At 36.7% G+C, this 17,155-nt stretch overlaps 1 protein-coding gene across 1 annotated transcript; it reads right to left on the bottom strand.

The window, feature by feature from the left end:
* Positions 1-3,359: 3,359 nt before the first annotated feature.
* On the bottom strand, positions 3,360-16,174 carry MSX2 (msh homeobox 2). Its single transcript, XM_089672998.1, has 2 exons — positions 15,675-16,174; positions 3,360-5,687 (listed from the first exon to the last, which is right to left on the bottom strand). Exons 1-2 carry the CDS (start codon positions 16,030-16,032, stop codon positions 5,263-5,265), a joined length of 783 nt encoding a protein of 260 aa, XP_089529124.1. The 5' UTR covers positions 16,033-16,174; the 3' UTR covers positions 3,360-5,262.
* Positions 16,175-17,155: the final 981 nt, after the last annotated feature.

The raw sequence follows: 17,155 nt of genomic DNA, 5'->3' as shown, positions 1-17,155 counted from the left end.
GTGGTGACAGCTATATATATATAGAGAGAAAGAGAGATTTTTATATATATATATATATATATATATATATATATATATAATATATCTGTCACCAAAGTAGGTGGATTGTTGCCCTCATTATTGACACCATGCATATTAGAGACCCCCTCCAGGCAGAGGAGGATTACAGATCTCTGGGAAGATACTTTCTTCTATCCATTCAGCTGTCATCATGACCCATAACCCATTTACTTGACTTAAATACAAACGTGTCATCTAAGTGCATCATTGCTAAATCTAATAATAAGCAATAGGGCGCTGGGAGTGAGCTCATCGCTGAGCTGACATGCTGCTGGCACCAAGAAGAATGCATGTCGGATGGAAAGCTTTTAATCATATGCATTTCTAATCACATCCAAAAATGGAGCTGATTGGGGATCGGGTGATGCAGAGAGGAATAAATGTCTTTTTCAGCTTTAATTGAGATGATGAGAAGCATTTCAGGAGTGGTTAAGTTACAAAACCACAAAATACAAACAGTATGTTTAGAGCGTGATGTGAATTGGAGGAGGTTGGGGGGGGGGGGGGGGACCCGGCAGAGCCTTGTATACTGTCATTCTCCAAATCATAGGGGCTGGGGAGAGGGAACCACATCCAGAGCTCACATCAAAGGAGGGCAATGGAAACCATGCACACAGCATCTCCTTCTCCTCTCTGCATGGCTCTCTGCACACTCTTTCCACAGCTTGCTCACATTTTTTTCCTTCTCGCTTAGGATTGGGTATATAAGTGAGCACAGGATCACCTTATTTTAGTAAACACATTTAGCAACCCATCTGTATTCTATGTTTTCAGCAGAAATATTAATATCAGCACAGGGAAAAAATGGCAGGGGTTATCCATGCACACTGGCTTACAAATCGCTGCTTCTACAGGAGTTTAGGGTTTTGCCTGTAGAAGCAGCTCAGTGTTATCCTATGGGTTGTGCACATTAGCATGATTATAGGCAGGGGGGAAAAAAAACTTTCTGGTTTGCGTTTTTGAATGGAGCTTTCTGGCAGAAACAAAAAAAACGCTAAACTCGCCTAAACTGTGTACAAAAATGCTCTATATCAACGTTTTTTTATCTGCCAAGGGAACTGGCGTTATTTTCAAGCCCGGTATGCATGGAGCCTAGTCTTACATTAGCAACATTACTGAAACAAAATTCATGCTGAAGTACAAAAAAAAAACGCACCTGAATGCATGCAAACTGAAGGGAAAAAAATAATTTCTGACGCCCCAGAGTGAATAGACCACCTATGTCAAAACGAAGAAAAAAATGCCTGCCGATTTGATTTCTGTAACCAGGGTTTACTAATCCGTCTGCTAAACTTCAAAGAATCCGCATGACCAACCACTGCTAAAAATGTATTGATTCGTTTCAGATTCACCCAAATAAGAACACGCATAAAAATAATAGAAATAATAACAACAAATAATTGTTATTATTATTCAGAAGCTTGTGTTAAAAATCATGCATAAATATGCAATACATGCATGTAAATATGTATTATGTATATACATATGCAGCGATGTATAGTTGACCTCTAAATTTGCATAATTTGAAGGGAATCCTTGTTTTTGGTCTGAGATGCCATTAATTTGAATGAAGAAGGCATGCTCGCTTCAACATATAGGAATACACTTGCATGCAAACTTTATTGTTAACTGACATGAAGCAAAAATATTGTGGATGTAGTTACATTTGTCCATTAAAAAATTAAAATAAAATAAATTTTATATATATATATATATATATATCGATCTATCAATCTATTTATCTGTCTATGTATCTATCTCAGACAATCAGCTACACACTACAATAAAACCATGTATATAGCAATAATAGTGAATTGTCAAAATACAGCATGAGAAAAATACATTACACACACGTCCTCTTTCCAAAAGCCCACAAGAATGACAGCCTGTCAGTAGAGCCTTCCCCATTATGGAACTATAAGTCGCAGCTAGCCTTTCACATCAGCCAGAGAATTTACATGATCAGCCAGAAAGCGAAAAGGTCATGCTGAAAAGTAGCTCCTTGGTATATGTAGATCTACCCCTGCAACTGATATTTGCATATAATTACGTCTATTGAACAAATTGGAAAAAAACTACTATATTCTATCTATCTATCTATCTATCTATCTATCTATCTATCTATCTATCTATCTACACACACACATATATATATATATACACACACATACACACCTATATACATACACATATACACCACACACACACACACATACATATATATATATATATATATATATACATATACATAGACACACTCATGCCAACACACACATTTTAATATATATATATATATATATATATATATATATACACACATATACACACACACTCACATACATACACATATACACACACACACATACTATATATAATATATATATACATATATATATATATATATATATATATATATATATATATATATACACACACACACATTATAATATATTCATACATACATATTTATATATATACACATATATACATATACACACACAATGTACACATACATACACCCACACACACCATTAATAATAATAAAAAAGTGATGTTTCGGTAAAGATGATATACCTTAGGGTGTATTAAAAAAAACACATTGGAGTTGATTTATTGAAAGAACGTAGATTGTTCGCTTTGCAAATTGTATGTTAATTTTTTAGGGTGAATATTTAAATGGCTTCAATAATTTAGGTGAAGCTCTATTCAGTTTGAATGTCAATGAATTTGAAGCGGAAATTATAATTTAAAAAAAGGTTTGCATGCTTGCACATGATTATGAAGTGAACACAACTTCACTGTATTACCTACGCTAACTTAACATTCACTTTTAAAAGTGAAGTGTCAATTTTTTAGAAAATTAACCTACATGATTATGTGTTTTGTACAGTGGACAATCGAACTGACATCTCAAATATCCAATGATGTACAGGGAGTTAATCTTTTTTGTTCTTTTCCTTTGTGTTTTTTTTTAAAGATAATTGTGAGGTTTATTTACTAGGGAGCAGAGGATAGCAAAGAGAATTTAAGTAAATAAGGTGAAACTGTGTTCACTTGGAATATCCTATCATGTGTGAGGAAATGAAAATAAATAAATAAAACATACATTCACCCCCTTACCCAATTTTATCCTTTTCTTCTAGGATTTTTCGTGTTATTTTTTACAGCTATATCAATCAATATCAATTAATATTAATATCAGTTATCAATAACACATTTTATATTTCAAAGCACTTGACTACATTCCCTATTAAATATACCCATGTGATTCTTTGGAGAAAAGCAAGCCACAACTCCAGTTGTTTTAAGTAACAAGAATTTAATTTAATTACAAATAAGAGATATATGAAATTATAACTCTTTAATAAAATATATACCATTTTACACAATGTCCCTTTCAAAGGGATGGTAATATGAGAAAGTATGAAAGGCTGGTCAGTGGTTCGTGTTTCAGCAGTAAAACAAAAAAAAATATTTGTATAACAAGTTCTACCTATAGAAAGATTGATTTCTGGAGAATCCCTTTAAAAAATTCTTTATGAAAAACAAAAGTGAAAACATACCTTAAAAATGGCTTAGAAGTAAGGAAATCAGTGATTTAATCGATACAAAGTGTGTGCTCAACTGGCACAAATGTAATTAACCTTCCAATAAAAAGTCATTGTGCTACATTATTATATTTGGTATTGCAGATTAGAGATGATTGATTTGCACTGGTGTAAGAGAACTCCATTAGCATTGACAGTAGATGTGATTCCTAAGGCACAGATAAGAAGGCTGGTCTACCAATGGGGTTGTTTTACACTGGTCAAGCCAACCTGTGCTTAAACACCCAATAAGAGACAACTCTAAAGCATCTTATTGGCTAGAAAAATGTGGAACCAGCACTTTAGTAAACCCCACCACAAGGTGAATATTAAGTTATAACCAAAAATGTAACTCATTTAACTAACATTGTTGAAAGGTTTGGTGCTACACTCACAATTGGTGTCACCTATAACAAACCTTTCCTGATTAGGAAAATACACCATACAGTGCTTTGTAAAAGTGAACTGCTGGAGCTGATTGATGTAGGAAAAGTGGAGCAAAACTGCAACTGGCATGCTTAAAGCAGTATTCGACCCAAAAACGAAAAAGTTACATATTGCAACATACCAATCCTTAAATTTGGTGGCTGCATTCAATTTCTTTAAGGTTTTTTTTTTTGTTTTCACAGTGATCATGCCAGTAGCATGGTGTTAGGGTGTCTCCACTTTAGATGGAGGAGGAATGGAGACACCTTTGGACAGCAGCCTTATCAAACTGGGGAGAGGGTGGTGTTAGATATACTAGCAAATTAGGATAGACTTGACTAACAAATTGAATCCAAACTCCAGCTAACACTTTTTAAGCAGTTACAGCATTTTTTTCTTGATTTAAATGTTTTGCATAACTGACTAAAAGGCTGACCATTGTAAGCACCCCTTTCAGTGTTAAATGGTTTGTCTCAACACTCTTTTGCTGGACATCTTGGTCTGTCAACGGAAGTTGAAATATAACAGACTTACTGGCTGGATCACCAGGTGAAAATAAAGTGGAAAAAAAAGCCTAAAAAAGGAAACGTAGGCAGCCACTTCATCTATGAATTGGTAAGCTGCAATACAATAAAAAAATGTTTGGTTTTAGGTTTAATACAACAGTAGCAAGCAATCAAAATGTGTTATTTCATTTTCCCAGAGAAAGACAGATGAGAACTGGCTGGTTGCTATAGGCAAAGGCTTTATTTTAGCTCCTGATGTCTTTGCTCCAGCTTTGGTACTTCAGACACACTAACATTGCAGATTCTGCTCTTATCTACTAACAGGTTTTGAAAAGCCCACTCTTTGGTAAATTCTCTCCCCCTCTTCTTTTTATCTACATTTTTACACCATCATTCTTCCAGGATTTCTTATAGATTTGATTGTGGGACCTATACAACCAAGAACTAGATGATTTTGTAGACAGGAGTAAAAATGACAGCACACTTTTCCATCTCCTACAGAGTGTCCCTCAGTATCCAGCTTTTTGGCCCACTGGCAGGCTGCAAGGCACTTGTAAATTTAGAGTTTATGGAAGAGGGTAAATCCAGAGAGCAACCAGCACTGTCCTGGGTCTTTGGTGCAGTTGGGGGCTAGCAGAAGGCCCATCAAGTAGTCCAAACAACCAGTCCATACAGCAGCTGCCTCAAGACAAGTGATACATGCTGTATCCAACAGGAGTAGCATAGAGTCCTACAGGTGGGATGGGAAGGACCGGTCTGTGGAGCTGGTAGGAGGATCCATACAATGAAGCAGCTGGGATGGGGGAATTGATAGGGAAAGGTAAACTGAAGCCATGGGGAAGTATGGGCTTTGCTGCCATTTTCAGCTTTTCCAGTTCAGCCTCCTGCAGTCTTTTGGCTTTGGCTCTGCGGTTCTGGAACCAGATTTTGACCTGGGTCTCTGTGAGGTTGAGAGAACTGGAGAACTCAGCTCGTTCTGCTATGGAGAGGTATTGCTTCTGGCGGAATTTGCGCTCCAGGGCCAACAACTGCGACGTGGTGAAGGGAGTTCTGGGCTTGCGGTTGGTTTTGTGTTTCCTCAGGGTGCAGGTAGATGGGCTTAAATGTCCTGCAAAATAAAAGGATATGCATTAGAAGAAGGAAGGCCAAGCACCCCATGGGGTTGTGATACCCACATCAGCAACTTGGTGTACGCCAAAATGTAAAAAAGAAATGATATATGGAAAGTGAAACATAAGGAGAATCAGAATGTTGTCCTTGGCAACCCATCAAGGATTATCTGTTGGTACCCCGCTATAGAAAAATTAAAAGGAAGCAACAGATGCTGAGGACAAAATCTTCACAGTGGCTAAATTAGCACTTCTGCCTGGCAGTACTAGGGTTGTTGGTTCGAATCCCAACCACGGCACCACCTGCCTGGAGTTTGTATGTTCTCCCTGTGCCTGCATGGGTTTCCTCCCACACTCCAAAGACATGCTGATAGGTTAATTGGATCCTGTATCAATTGTCCCTATCAAATGTGTATGTATGAATGTTTGTTAGGGACCTTAGATTGTATACTCCTTGAGGGCTAGGGACTGATGTGTATGTACAATATATATATATATATGTAAAGTGCTGTGTAAATTGACAGCAATATATAAGTACCTGTAATATATAAATAAATAAAATAACTGGATTCTGTCTAAATTGCCCCTAGTATGTGTATGAATGTAAGTTAGGGACCTTAGATTGTATGCCCCTTGAGGGCTAGGGACTGATGTGAATGTACAATATATATGCAAAGTGCTGTGTAAATTGATGGTACTATATAAGTACCTATAATAAATAAATCACTTGTTGGTGTGTCACTTTCAATAGGTCATTATGTACATTGCTCCATTTTTTTCAATATGTAATAACCCCCTCTATTTCACATATCAGTCCTGGTGACTATACACTGAGGGCCAGTTCACAGGACAAAAACACACTCCGGATACATTCCGGATACGTTTCTGCTTACAGTTCACACCACATTCCATTGCAATGAAGTTTTGTTGCAGTTTGCAATATGTTCCAGTATGGTTCAGTACCTTAGGGTACTCATGTGAATGTTCAATATATGTAAAGCACTGTGTAAAATGACAGCGCTATATAAGTACCTGAAATAAAAAAATGAATTAAAAATGCAGCATGTTCTACTTTTTTTTCTGCACCGGAAACTGACTGGAATTGGAATAAATGGAAAACACTGTGCATGCATTTTTGATGCAGGAAAAAACGCACTGCACTGTGGCTGGTGTGAACTAGTCCCGAGCGCCAGTTCACACTACAAAAACGCGCTCCAGATACATTCTGAATACATTTTTGCTTACATTCACACCACACACAGTTCTGGTGCAGTTTTGATGCAGGTTACTATGTTCCAGTATGGTTCTGTGCAGAAAAAATACAGCATGTTCTACTTTTTTTTCTGCACCAGAAACTGACTGGAACTGACTGCACTAGTGTGAACTAGGGCCATTGGAATACATGGAAAACACTGTGCATGCAATTTTGATGTAGAAAAAAAAACGCACTAGACTGAATTTGGTGTGAACTAGTCCTGAAGCAATGCAGCTAAATTACAAACTGCCTGTAAAGAGGGGAATTTACTAAGACTGGAGCAGTTGTGCCTGAGTTCAGAGGAGGATCTTACATCTGACAAAGTAAACAGGTATAGTGATAAACCAAAATATTATTATTATACAGTATTTATAAAGCGCCAATAGTTCGCTCAGCGCTGTACATTACAAAGGGGGACAGAACATGTGACAGAACAATACCAATACAATGCAAAACATGAGGGGATCGAGGGCCCTGCTCTTTCGAGCTTACAATCTAGGAGGGAGGGGATAAAATAATTCACTTATATAAAGTAGGTAAGTTTCCAGATTGTTTTATGGCTGGAGTAGAAAGTGCTCAGTTAGTGAAAAGGGCCATATCATGTTCACTTTAATTAATCCAATAATGTGCAAACAAAAAAAAAGACGTTTTAAATGTTCCCTGTTAATAATGTATAGATTACAGCTTTACCCAATTCCCTTGTGTGAAGTAACAATGACTTAGCAAAAGGAACATTCTCTTCTTGATTTTAGTAAATCAACCAACTCCTGGGGAAACTACAGCAATCGTTAAATAGGTCGTTACGTTTATGTGGACTCTGTCATTTAATAACGGTTGGAAAGAAAAAATAAATGTTAGCCATCAATGTAGTAAGTGTTCCACCTAATAAAACATCAAAGGAGAAGGAGCAGAGTCGTCAATAGATCGGGAATTTATAGCAATGACACACACTTCTACATCGCTGGACCTATAATTCAACAAGAGCATGTCAAGGGAATGGAAGAAACTCAGCTCACTTTACACAGGAAAAGTCATCACCATGTAGAAATACAGATATGTAATTATCTGCATGCATGGAGTTTCCTCTCTACAATTTGGTTGCCATTTATTAGCATTTGTTTTATTGGGTACAGGGCACGACTTCAAAAGCAGCCTAAAGTTCAAGTGAAGTTTTACAGTAGCAATGATTAAAACGAAGATTAAAGTGTTCTCGTTTTAATAGAGGCTTCTTCTCTCCCAGACACTAAAGGATGATTAGAGATTATCGTAATCCTGCTATAAAAATGATATAAACATATCACATTTATTATCCCTTAAGAATAATACATCAATATCAATAAATATCGGGAGTGATTCTCTATAAGAGTCATTTTAAAAACTGATTGAATCACGCAGATGCATGAAGGAAAGTATATGAGTGCTATAGGAAATAGGGGGACTCCTAGTGGAGGGGATCTCTCCGTAGATCGATTAGATTGTATAGACACCGCGTACTATTCTATGCACACATCCCACATGACATCGGCTGAAAAGAATCCTTAAGTACTACTGACAGCCCAGCCCAATTCACCCGAAATATACCTGTTCAATTATTGATGTATTCATCCACAAGGTACAGATGGTACCCTGCTTCCCCGCCTAATTACATTTTAATTGTTTCATTCCTAGAATTACCAATTCATTATTCTTGGTTAACTAGTAACGTAATGCACTTATTTATAAACGAAATGTTCTTTTTTTTTTAATAAAGCCTAAGCCCCTGTAATTGCCTGTAATTATATTCGCAATAAGATGATATCAACTTTAATTCAACAAAGTTATGCTATTTATTAAGAAAAGCTGAAAGACTTTTTATTAAAAGAGAGAGTATATATATATGAGAATGTTTGGTATATAGATAGAGAGATAATGAGAATATTTGGAGAGAGAGAGGGAGAGAGAGAGAGGGAGAGGGAGAGGGAGAGGGAGAGAGAGAGAGAGAGAGAGAGAGAGAGAGAGAGAGAGAGAGAGAGAGAGAGAGAGAGAGAGAGAGAGAGAGAATATTTGGTTTGAGAGAGAGAGAAAGAGGGATAGAATGAGAATATTTGGTTTGCGAGAGAGATAGAGAGATACAAAGAGGGAGAGAATGAGAATATTTGGTTTGCGAGAGAGAGAGAGAGAGAAAGAGGGAGAGAATTAGAATATTTGGTTTGAGAGAGAGAGAAAGAGGGAGAGAATGAGAACATTTGGTGAGAGAGAAAGAGGAGAATATTTGTTGAGAGAGAAAGGGAGAATATTTGGTGAGAGAGATGAGGATACTTTATGTGTGTGTATATATATATATATATATATACACCAAATAATATTCTCATCTCTCTCACCAAATATTCTCTCTGGTGTGTATAAATATATATAGTGTATATATATATATATATATACACACACATACAAATATATATATATATATATACACACACATATATATATATACATATATATATTTATACACACCAGACAGAGAGTGAATATTTGGTGAGAGAGAGATGAGAATATTGTTTGGTGTGTATATATATATATGTGTGTGTGTGTGTGTGTGTGTGTGTGTGTGTGTGTGTGTGTGTATATATAAATGTAAATATATATATATATATATATATATATATATATATATAAAAGCACACGTCAGAGAGAGAATATTTGGAGAGAGAGAGAGAGATTGATTATATATATTAGAGAAAGATGGAATATATGTGTGTGTGTGTAAGATCCTTCCAAAAAATTAGAGTAGAATAGCTGAACCTCTTATTAACAGCCAAACTGTTGTGATGGTAAATTGTATCAAATATTGGTGGCCATTTCCCAGATCTGGAATGTCTATATAAAAGTGGTAATTTATCCTTTGTGTAGCACACAGTGGGAGTTGATTTACTAAAGGAATGGCCACAGCTCATTCATTGTTAATAGAGTAAAGCTGTGCCCACTTCAATCACAATAGGCAGGCATATCGTATATTGTTGAGTCCCCTCAAGGATTCAAAATGAGCCCAGATTCACTAAGCTGAGTGAATATTCACTTGATCGGTGTGTACATTCCAGCCCTGTGTGTCTTGCAAGGATTTCTGATGGCCTTGACAATGAGAAGAGAATTTACATGGTGCATCAGGTATGAGTGATGTAGAGAAGTGTTTCCCCCGGTCAGGAAGTGACAGGAGTCTTCCTCTGCAGGTGGATGTCACTCACATCACTATCTATTCCTCCACTAACATGTTTCAGGTGGATTAGGTCTTTAGCTGGAAAGAAGGTTTAGGTTTCATGCCAGAAGCACCATGGGGCACATTTATCAAAACAAGAAGTGTGCTGTCCATTGCAACAAGTGAGCCTCCTTCCATTTTATAACGTCCATTTAAAAAATTACAGCTGTCAATTGGTTGCCATGGCAAACAGTCACTTTTTCCATCATTTGAATAAAGAAGAATGCATGCACAGTAGTGCAATAAAAAAGCCATGCAATTTTATACTGTAGCTAGGGCCACATCGGTCTGTCTATCTATCTATCTATCTATCTATCTATCTATCTATCTATCTATCTATCTTTCTATCTATCTATAAACAAAATTGCCAAAAATGGAGAAAATAGGTAGGACTATAAAACTGGAGTCATTGGTCATTGTTAATAGGAATGTTTTTGCAACCTTTTACTTGGAAAATTAAAAAAAAATATTCTAATTGCTTGCCATTGGGAGACATCTCTACTTTAATTTTTATATTATTTTCTCCAAATTGAACCAATCAGTGCTATTTCAATAAGTCAATCTATACGTGATTTGTGATTGGCTGGCCTCAGTTTTTACACTGCCCACCACATTGTCCAGCAGTGAAGTATCTCAATATACTACATTGTAGGGAACCAACATGCACAGACATCGCTGCACTTCAGATGACTGAAACATACACAGAATTATGTTGATACAGTGGAAAGAAATATACGACTGCCTGGGAAATTTTCGTAAACATATAGGAATTTAGAATTATTTTTATTGCTGGCCTAATAAAAATGTTTAAACTTCCAGTAAAATAATTTTTCATTAAAAAAAAAATCCTCCTAAGCTTTACTTATTTGCCATTATTTGTGATAGAAGTGATTAGCCATTTTCACCTTGTGCTAGCCTCCAATATCCCTTTCCAGGGAAAATTTAACAGTCAAGTTACCAAAACATATTTTTTTTTTATTATTATTATTGGTCCAGTAATTACTTCTAAACTTCATATAAAATTATTTTTTAATAAAAGAAAGATATTCAATTCATCCTGAGCTTTACTTATAGGAGACATTATAAAAGCCATTTTCACCTTTTACTAGCCTTACATTTTCAGAGAAATTTTTTAAAAACTTGTCATCCAAACCTGATTGTGCATTTTTATTGCTGGCCCAATAACTACATTTCTGCTACACTTCTTTAAACCCAGTATTTGCAGGCTAGCATGGGATAAAAATGACTATTATCCCAGTCTAAACGTCTCTCTTTGTTTAAATATCATTTGAGTCTTAAAAATATTTACTGGGACAACAATAAAAATACCCAATCAGGTCTTATGGTCATGTCTTCCTCAAAATAGGTAAAGCCTAGTGTAAGTTGAAAAAGGACTCCAGTTATATAATGAAGTAAAGCTTGGCATAAATATCTTTCTTTACAATATATATATATATACATATATATATATATATATATACACATACATATTATATCTATCTCACTGGGTTTAACATAATCTACTGGACCATTAATAGAGGTTTATCCTATCAGATTTGGGTGATATGTCTTTTAAATGTTTCCAGAAAATAGTTATTTGAGGATTTGAGGCTAGCATAAGGTGAAAATGACTCCTGTCATTAATGATGCCAATTAGGTAAAGCCTAGGATAAACGTCTTTTAAGAAATATCATATAATTAGATGAAAAAAAAACAAAAAAAAAACAAAACACACACAGTTTACTGGACCAGCTATAAAAAAAAAAATACCCAATCTGGTCTGTGTGACATGTCTTAAAAGTTTCCAGAAAATTGTTATTTGAGGCTAGCATAAGGTGAAAATGACTCCTGTCATTAATGATGCCAATTAAGTAAAGCCTAGGATAAACGTCTTTTATGAAATATCATATAACTAAATGAAAAAAAACAAACAAAAAACAAAGCACACACACATTTTACTGGATCAGCTATTACAAAATACCCAATCTGGTCTGTGTGACATGTCTTAAAAGTTTCCAGAAAATAGTTATTTGAGGCTAGCATAAGGTGAAAATGACTCCTAGCATTAATGATGCCAATTAAGTAAAGCTTAGGATAAACGTATTTTATTAAATATCATATAACTGGAGTAAAAAAAAATTACTGGACCAGCTAGAAAAATACCCAATCAGGTATGTGTGACATATCTTACAAGTTTCCTGAAAATAGGTATTTGAGGCTAGCACAAGATGAAAATGACTCGAATCATAAATGATGCCAATTAGGTAAAGCTTAGGACAAATGTCTTTAAAAGAAATATATAACTAGAAATAACGGGAAACAAAAACACATTTACTGGACCAGCTATAAAAATACTCAATTAGTTAAGATGACGTCTGTTAAATTTTCCCTGAAAACAGATCATTGACCCCATTACAAGGTGGAAATGGCTCTTAGGTGACTCCTATCATAATGCCAATTAGGTAAAGCTTATGGTAAATATATCTATTTAAAAAAAATGTTTTCAGATATGTAGTAAAAAAAAGACTATAGGGTATAAATGATCCCAATTAGAAATCGTCCCCTTGATGTGAACACAGGCTCCCTGACCCTAATGTCTCCTCTCATCAGTCTAATAAAGGCCACTAGTTTAAATGGCATATGTTACTGTTTTAGGCAATTCCTCTGTCTAGGATTCAAACCGAAACTACATTCAGAGGTTCGCACGTAACGATCTCCCATGTCACCAGAGCCAGTTGTACAGTTATTAATGATTGCTGTTATTGCAGATCATTGTCTCTGAAACTGAATGATTGCTGTTATTGCAGATCATTGTCTTTGAAACTGAACCGAGGCACTGTTTGACATCTCTTCCCAGCGACATTACACGCCACCACAAACCATCTGACAATCCCGGTATTGTTCCAGGTCTCAGCAAACACATGTATTTGTAGTGCTCATCTGAAGATACCATGAAACATTTTAAATAAACATCCGGATCCCATGATCCTCATCTGCTGCAGGATTGGAGCCACACACCAGCCACAATGGCGTTTAGCTTGGGGCTGTAATGTGTGTGGGAAGGGGGGGGGGGGGTAAAACTTTTTTTTTTTTTTTTTATGAGAGGTTTTCTTTTTGATCTCTATTAAAAAACATATGTGGAGCATTAATAAGTTCCCCTAGCTGATCACTAAAAAATATGTATTGATTAATTGGTAGAAATTTCAATACAAAACAGCACCATCTGACTCCATTATTAGCAATCAGATCATGTGCTGAGTTGGGAATAATGTGGAGGTAAAGGATATTCAGATAGGAAGCATTAACAAAGTTCCTCTAATTGATCACTAAAAAAACATTTATTAATTGATTAGTAAAAGAAATCTCAATACAAAGCAGCATATTCGGACCTCATTTTAGCAATCAGATCATATGTTAAGCTGATGATAATGTGTTGGTAAAGGATATACAAATAGGGAGCATTACAGCTTGGCTCTGATTGGTCAATAAATTATTGATTAATTGGTAGAGGTCTCAATACAAAGCAGCACCCCTGACCTCATTATTAGCAGTCCGATCATGTGTGAAGCTGAGGATATTCAGATAGGGAGCATTCAAAAGTTTCTCTAATTCATCACTAAAATAATACTTATTGATTAATTTGTAGGAGTCTTAATACAAAACAGCACCCTCTGACCTCATCAGATCACGTGCCAAGCTGACGATCCTATAGAGAGCATTGTTTTTTTAAAAAAATCCTATAACTGACCACTAAAAAATACTTATTGATGAACTTGTTGGAGTTTCCATGTAGAGCTGCACCCCTAACCTCATAATTAACAATCGGATCGCGTGCTAAACTGAAGAGACTGTAAGGGTAAAGGATATTAAACCTTTACTCAATATCTAAACCTATACTCCATACTCAAAATCTAAACCTATACTCAATATCTAAACCTATACTCTATACTCAAAATCTAAACCTATACTCAATATCTGAACCCATACTCTATACTCAATATCTAAACCTATACTCAATATCTAAACCTATGCTCTATACTCAATCTCTAAACCTGTACTCAATATCTAAACCTATGCTCTATACTCAATCTCTAAACCAGTACTCAATATCTAAACCTATACTCAATATCTAAACCTATACTCCATACTCAAAATCTAAACCTATACTCAATATCTAAACCTATACTCTATACTCAAAATCTAAACCTATACTCAATATCTGAACCCATACTCTATACTCAATATCTAAACCTATACTCAAAATCTAAACCTATACTCAATATCTAAACCTATGCTCTATACTCAATCTCTAAACCTGTACTCAATATCTAAACCTATACTCAATATCTGAACCTATACTCTATGCTCAATCTCTAAACCTATACTCAATATCTGAACCTATACTCTATACTCAATCTCTAAACCTATACTCAATATCTGAACCTATACTCAATATCTGAACCTATACTCTATACTCAATCTCTAAACCTATACTCAATCTCTAAACCTATACTCAATATCTGAACCTATGCTCTATACTCAATCTCTAAACCTATACTCAATATCTGAACCTATGCTCTATACTCAATCTCTAAACCTATACTCAATATCTAAACCTATACTCACTATCTGAACCTATGGTCTATACTCAATCTCTAAACCTGTACTCAATCTCTAAACCTATACTCAATATCTGAACCTATGCTCTATACTCAATCTCTAAACCTATACTCCATATCTAAACCCATGCTCTATACTCAATCTCTAAACCTATACTCCATATCTAAACCCATGCTCTAAACTCAATCTCTAAACCTATACTCATTTGTAATAGAACCCTGCCATCAGGGCCGGATTGACATCATTAGACTTTGTAAGCACACAAGTTTTTGGCTACACCCCTCTGCTATGATTACTTTTTTCCACAATTACATTTTTTATTAGAAATAATATTGTGACAAGCTCAGTGCAAAAAGCTAACAAATACAGATAACAATCTGTATTGAAAAAAAAAATGACAGTTGTATTCCACCATGAGATATGAAAATGACAGTCACGTGGCTTAAATAAGAATGATGATCCTTACTGAATTTAAAACAAGTTCTTTAACAACTTTTACTTTTCTAGTGACAATAAAGGGGCTCATTTGCCTCCCATAGGCACAAGGTAAGCCATTCTGTGCTGGGATGTCTAGTGCTTTGCCCATCTATGGCTGAAGCTGAGATCGTTGCTTCTCACATAGGCAATGAGTAAGGATCTATTGAGTAACATGATCAAGCTTAACCCTCTGGTAACCAGAAAAAGTGAGTAGTTAGAGAGATGAGAGCAGATCTTCCATACATGTGAGGGTGAGGAATGCAGAGAGGTATTGATATCAGAGCATGCAGAGCAGTCAGCTTTCATTAGGCAGATGAAAGAGGCAGTAATGGCCCTACATGAAATCAGAGAGCTGCACCGCAGATACACATCGCTATGGCACCGCACCATAGACAATCGACTTACTTGGTGGAGGGGAATATCTGCCTCCTTCCTTCGCCCAGCCTGTACCATCTTCAGAGTTCTCCGATTTCACAGAAGAAGTCTCCAGGTTTTTGGTAAGCCCAGGAGGACTGGGGCTCTCTCTGCTGCCCACCCCCAAACTCAGGTGCCTAGGGGTGCTGCTGGCTCCAGAAGCCTCCAAACCACGTAGATGGGTCACCTCCTTAGGCACCCTCTTATCAGCCATGAGCGCCTCCACGCTGAAAGGCAGGCTGGACACCTTGATCTTGTGCTCGGCTTCAGATGGGGAGTGCATGGGGCGAGCAGAGCCTTCTTCATCAGAGCTGAAGTCCTCCTTGATGATCCTAGGAGAAGAAGACATGGTGACAACGGGGAAAGCTCAGGCAGATCCCCCTTCTTCGTCCTTCCTTGGCCAGATCCCTGGGATGAAGGTAAGCCCAGCTCTGAGAGCTCCCACTCCACGGGCAACACACTTCAAGGAAACTCCAGAAAACTTTTTTTTTTCCTTTCCTCTATTGAAAGGAGCTCCTCTGACAGCCAACAGGAAACGTCGGGGCCTCGTGACGTCATCGCCGGCCTCTTCTGATTGGCTGAGGCGCTCTCCTTGATGGCAGTGATTTTCGGACTGTTTTTGTTCCAGAGAAGAAGGAGAAGAAGGAGAAGAAGAAGAGAGTTAATTACATAGGCTGCAAACTGCGCTGTGTTATTAGTGATACCTGTAGGGCTGTAATCACAAGAAACTGAAAAGTCACTTGGGTAATTAAGTTTGATTATATGAAGAGGAAGCTCATATAACCAATCTTCTCTTTCTAGTCTCCGCTTTAAAGAGCTCTTTCTTTGTCATGTCTTCATGTGTCTACATGTAAACATTTTCAAGGATCAGCTTGGCGTTTAAGTGATAGAGATACATTTGCTATCTGACTACAAGGAGGCCAATTGGCCTGTGGAGCCTTTGAAGTCAGGGATCTGCCCCAAGATTGCAGAACATCGCATTTTCTGTGTCACTCAGCAATATGCAATCAGCCTCACACTCACACATTACTTCTTTTCCAATCATTCTAGAGGACCCGAGAGTATGTGTCAAAGCAGAAACATTAGGCTTTTTTTTAATACTTTATTGCTTCTCTTTGCTGCTGATCTCCTGCAGCCTCTTTGCAGCCACTGATGAGGATCCGACTTGGAGGCAACTTCCACAGTACACTGCTCAAAAAAAATGAAAGGAACACTTTGAAAACTCATCAGATCTTGGGCGTCCTTTTATCATGCAGCGGGAAATGACCGCTGCTCAGTTCTCGGAGAAGACAGTTCTCCTCTGAATGCATTTTTATGAAGCGGTGTAGATCATTTCTCCAAATGAAGGGAGAAGCGATCTACAAACGCTTTGAACGCTGGAAAACGGCTGCTTTTACTATAATCTCGGGAGATTACAGTAAGATATCAGTCAGACACCATTTACTAAACAGTGGTAAATTATTGCTGCTTCG

The sequence above is a fragment of the Staurois parvus genome, unplaced genomic scaffold, assembly GCF_062004578.1.
Source record: "Staurois parvus isolate SC_StPar_1 unplaced genomic scaffold, SC_StPar_1.0 ptg000133l, whole genome shotgun sequence".
Lineage (NCBI taxonomy): Eukaryota > Metazoa > Chordata > Amphibia > Anura > Ranidae > Staurois > Staurois parvus.
This window is presented reverse-complemented; position numbering and strand designations above follow the sequence as displayed.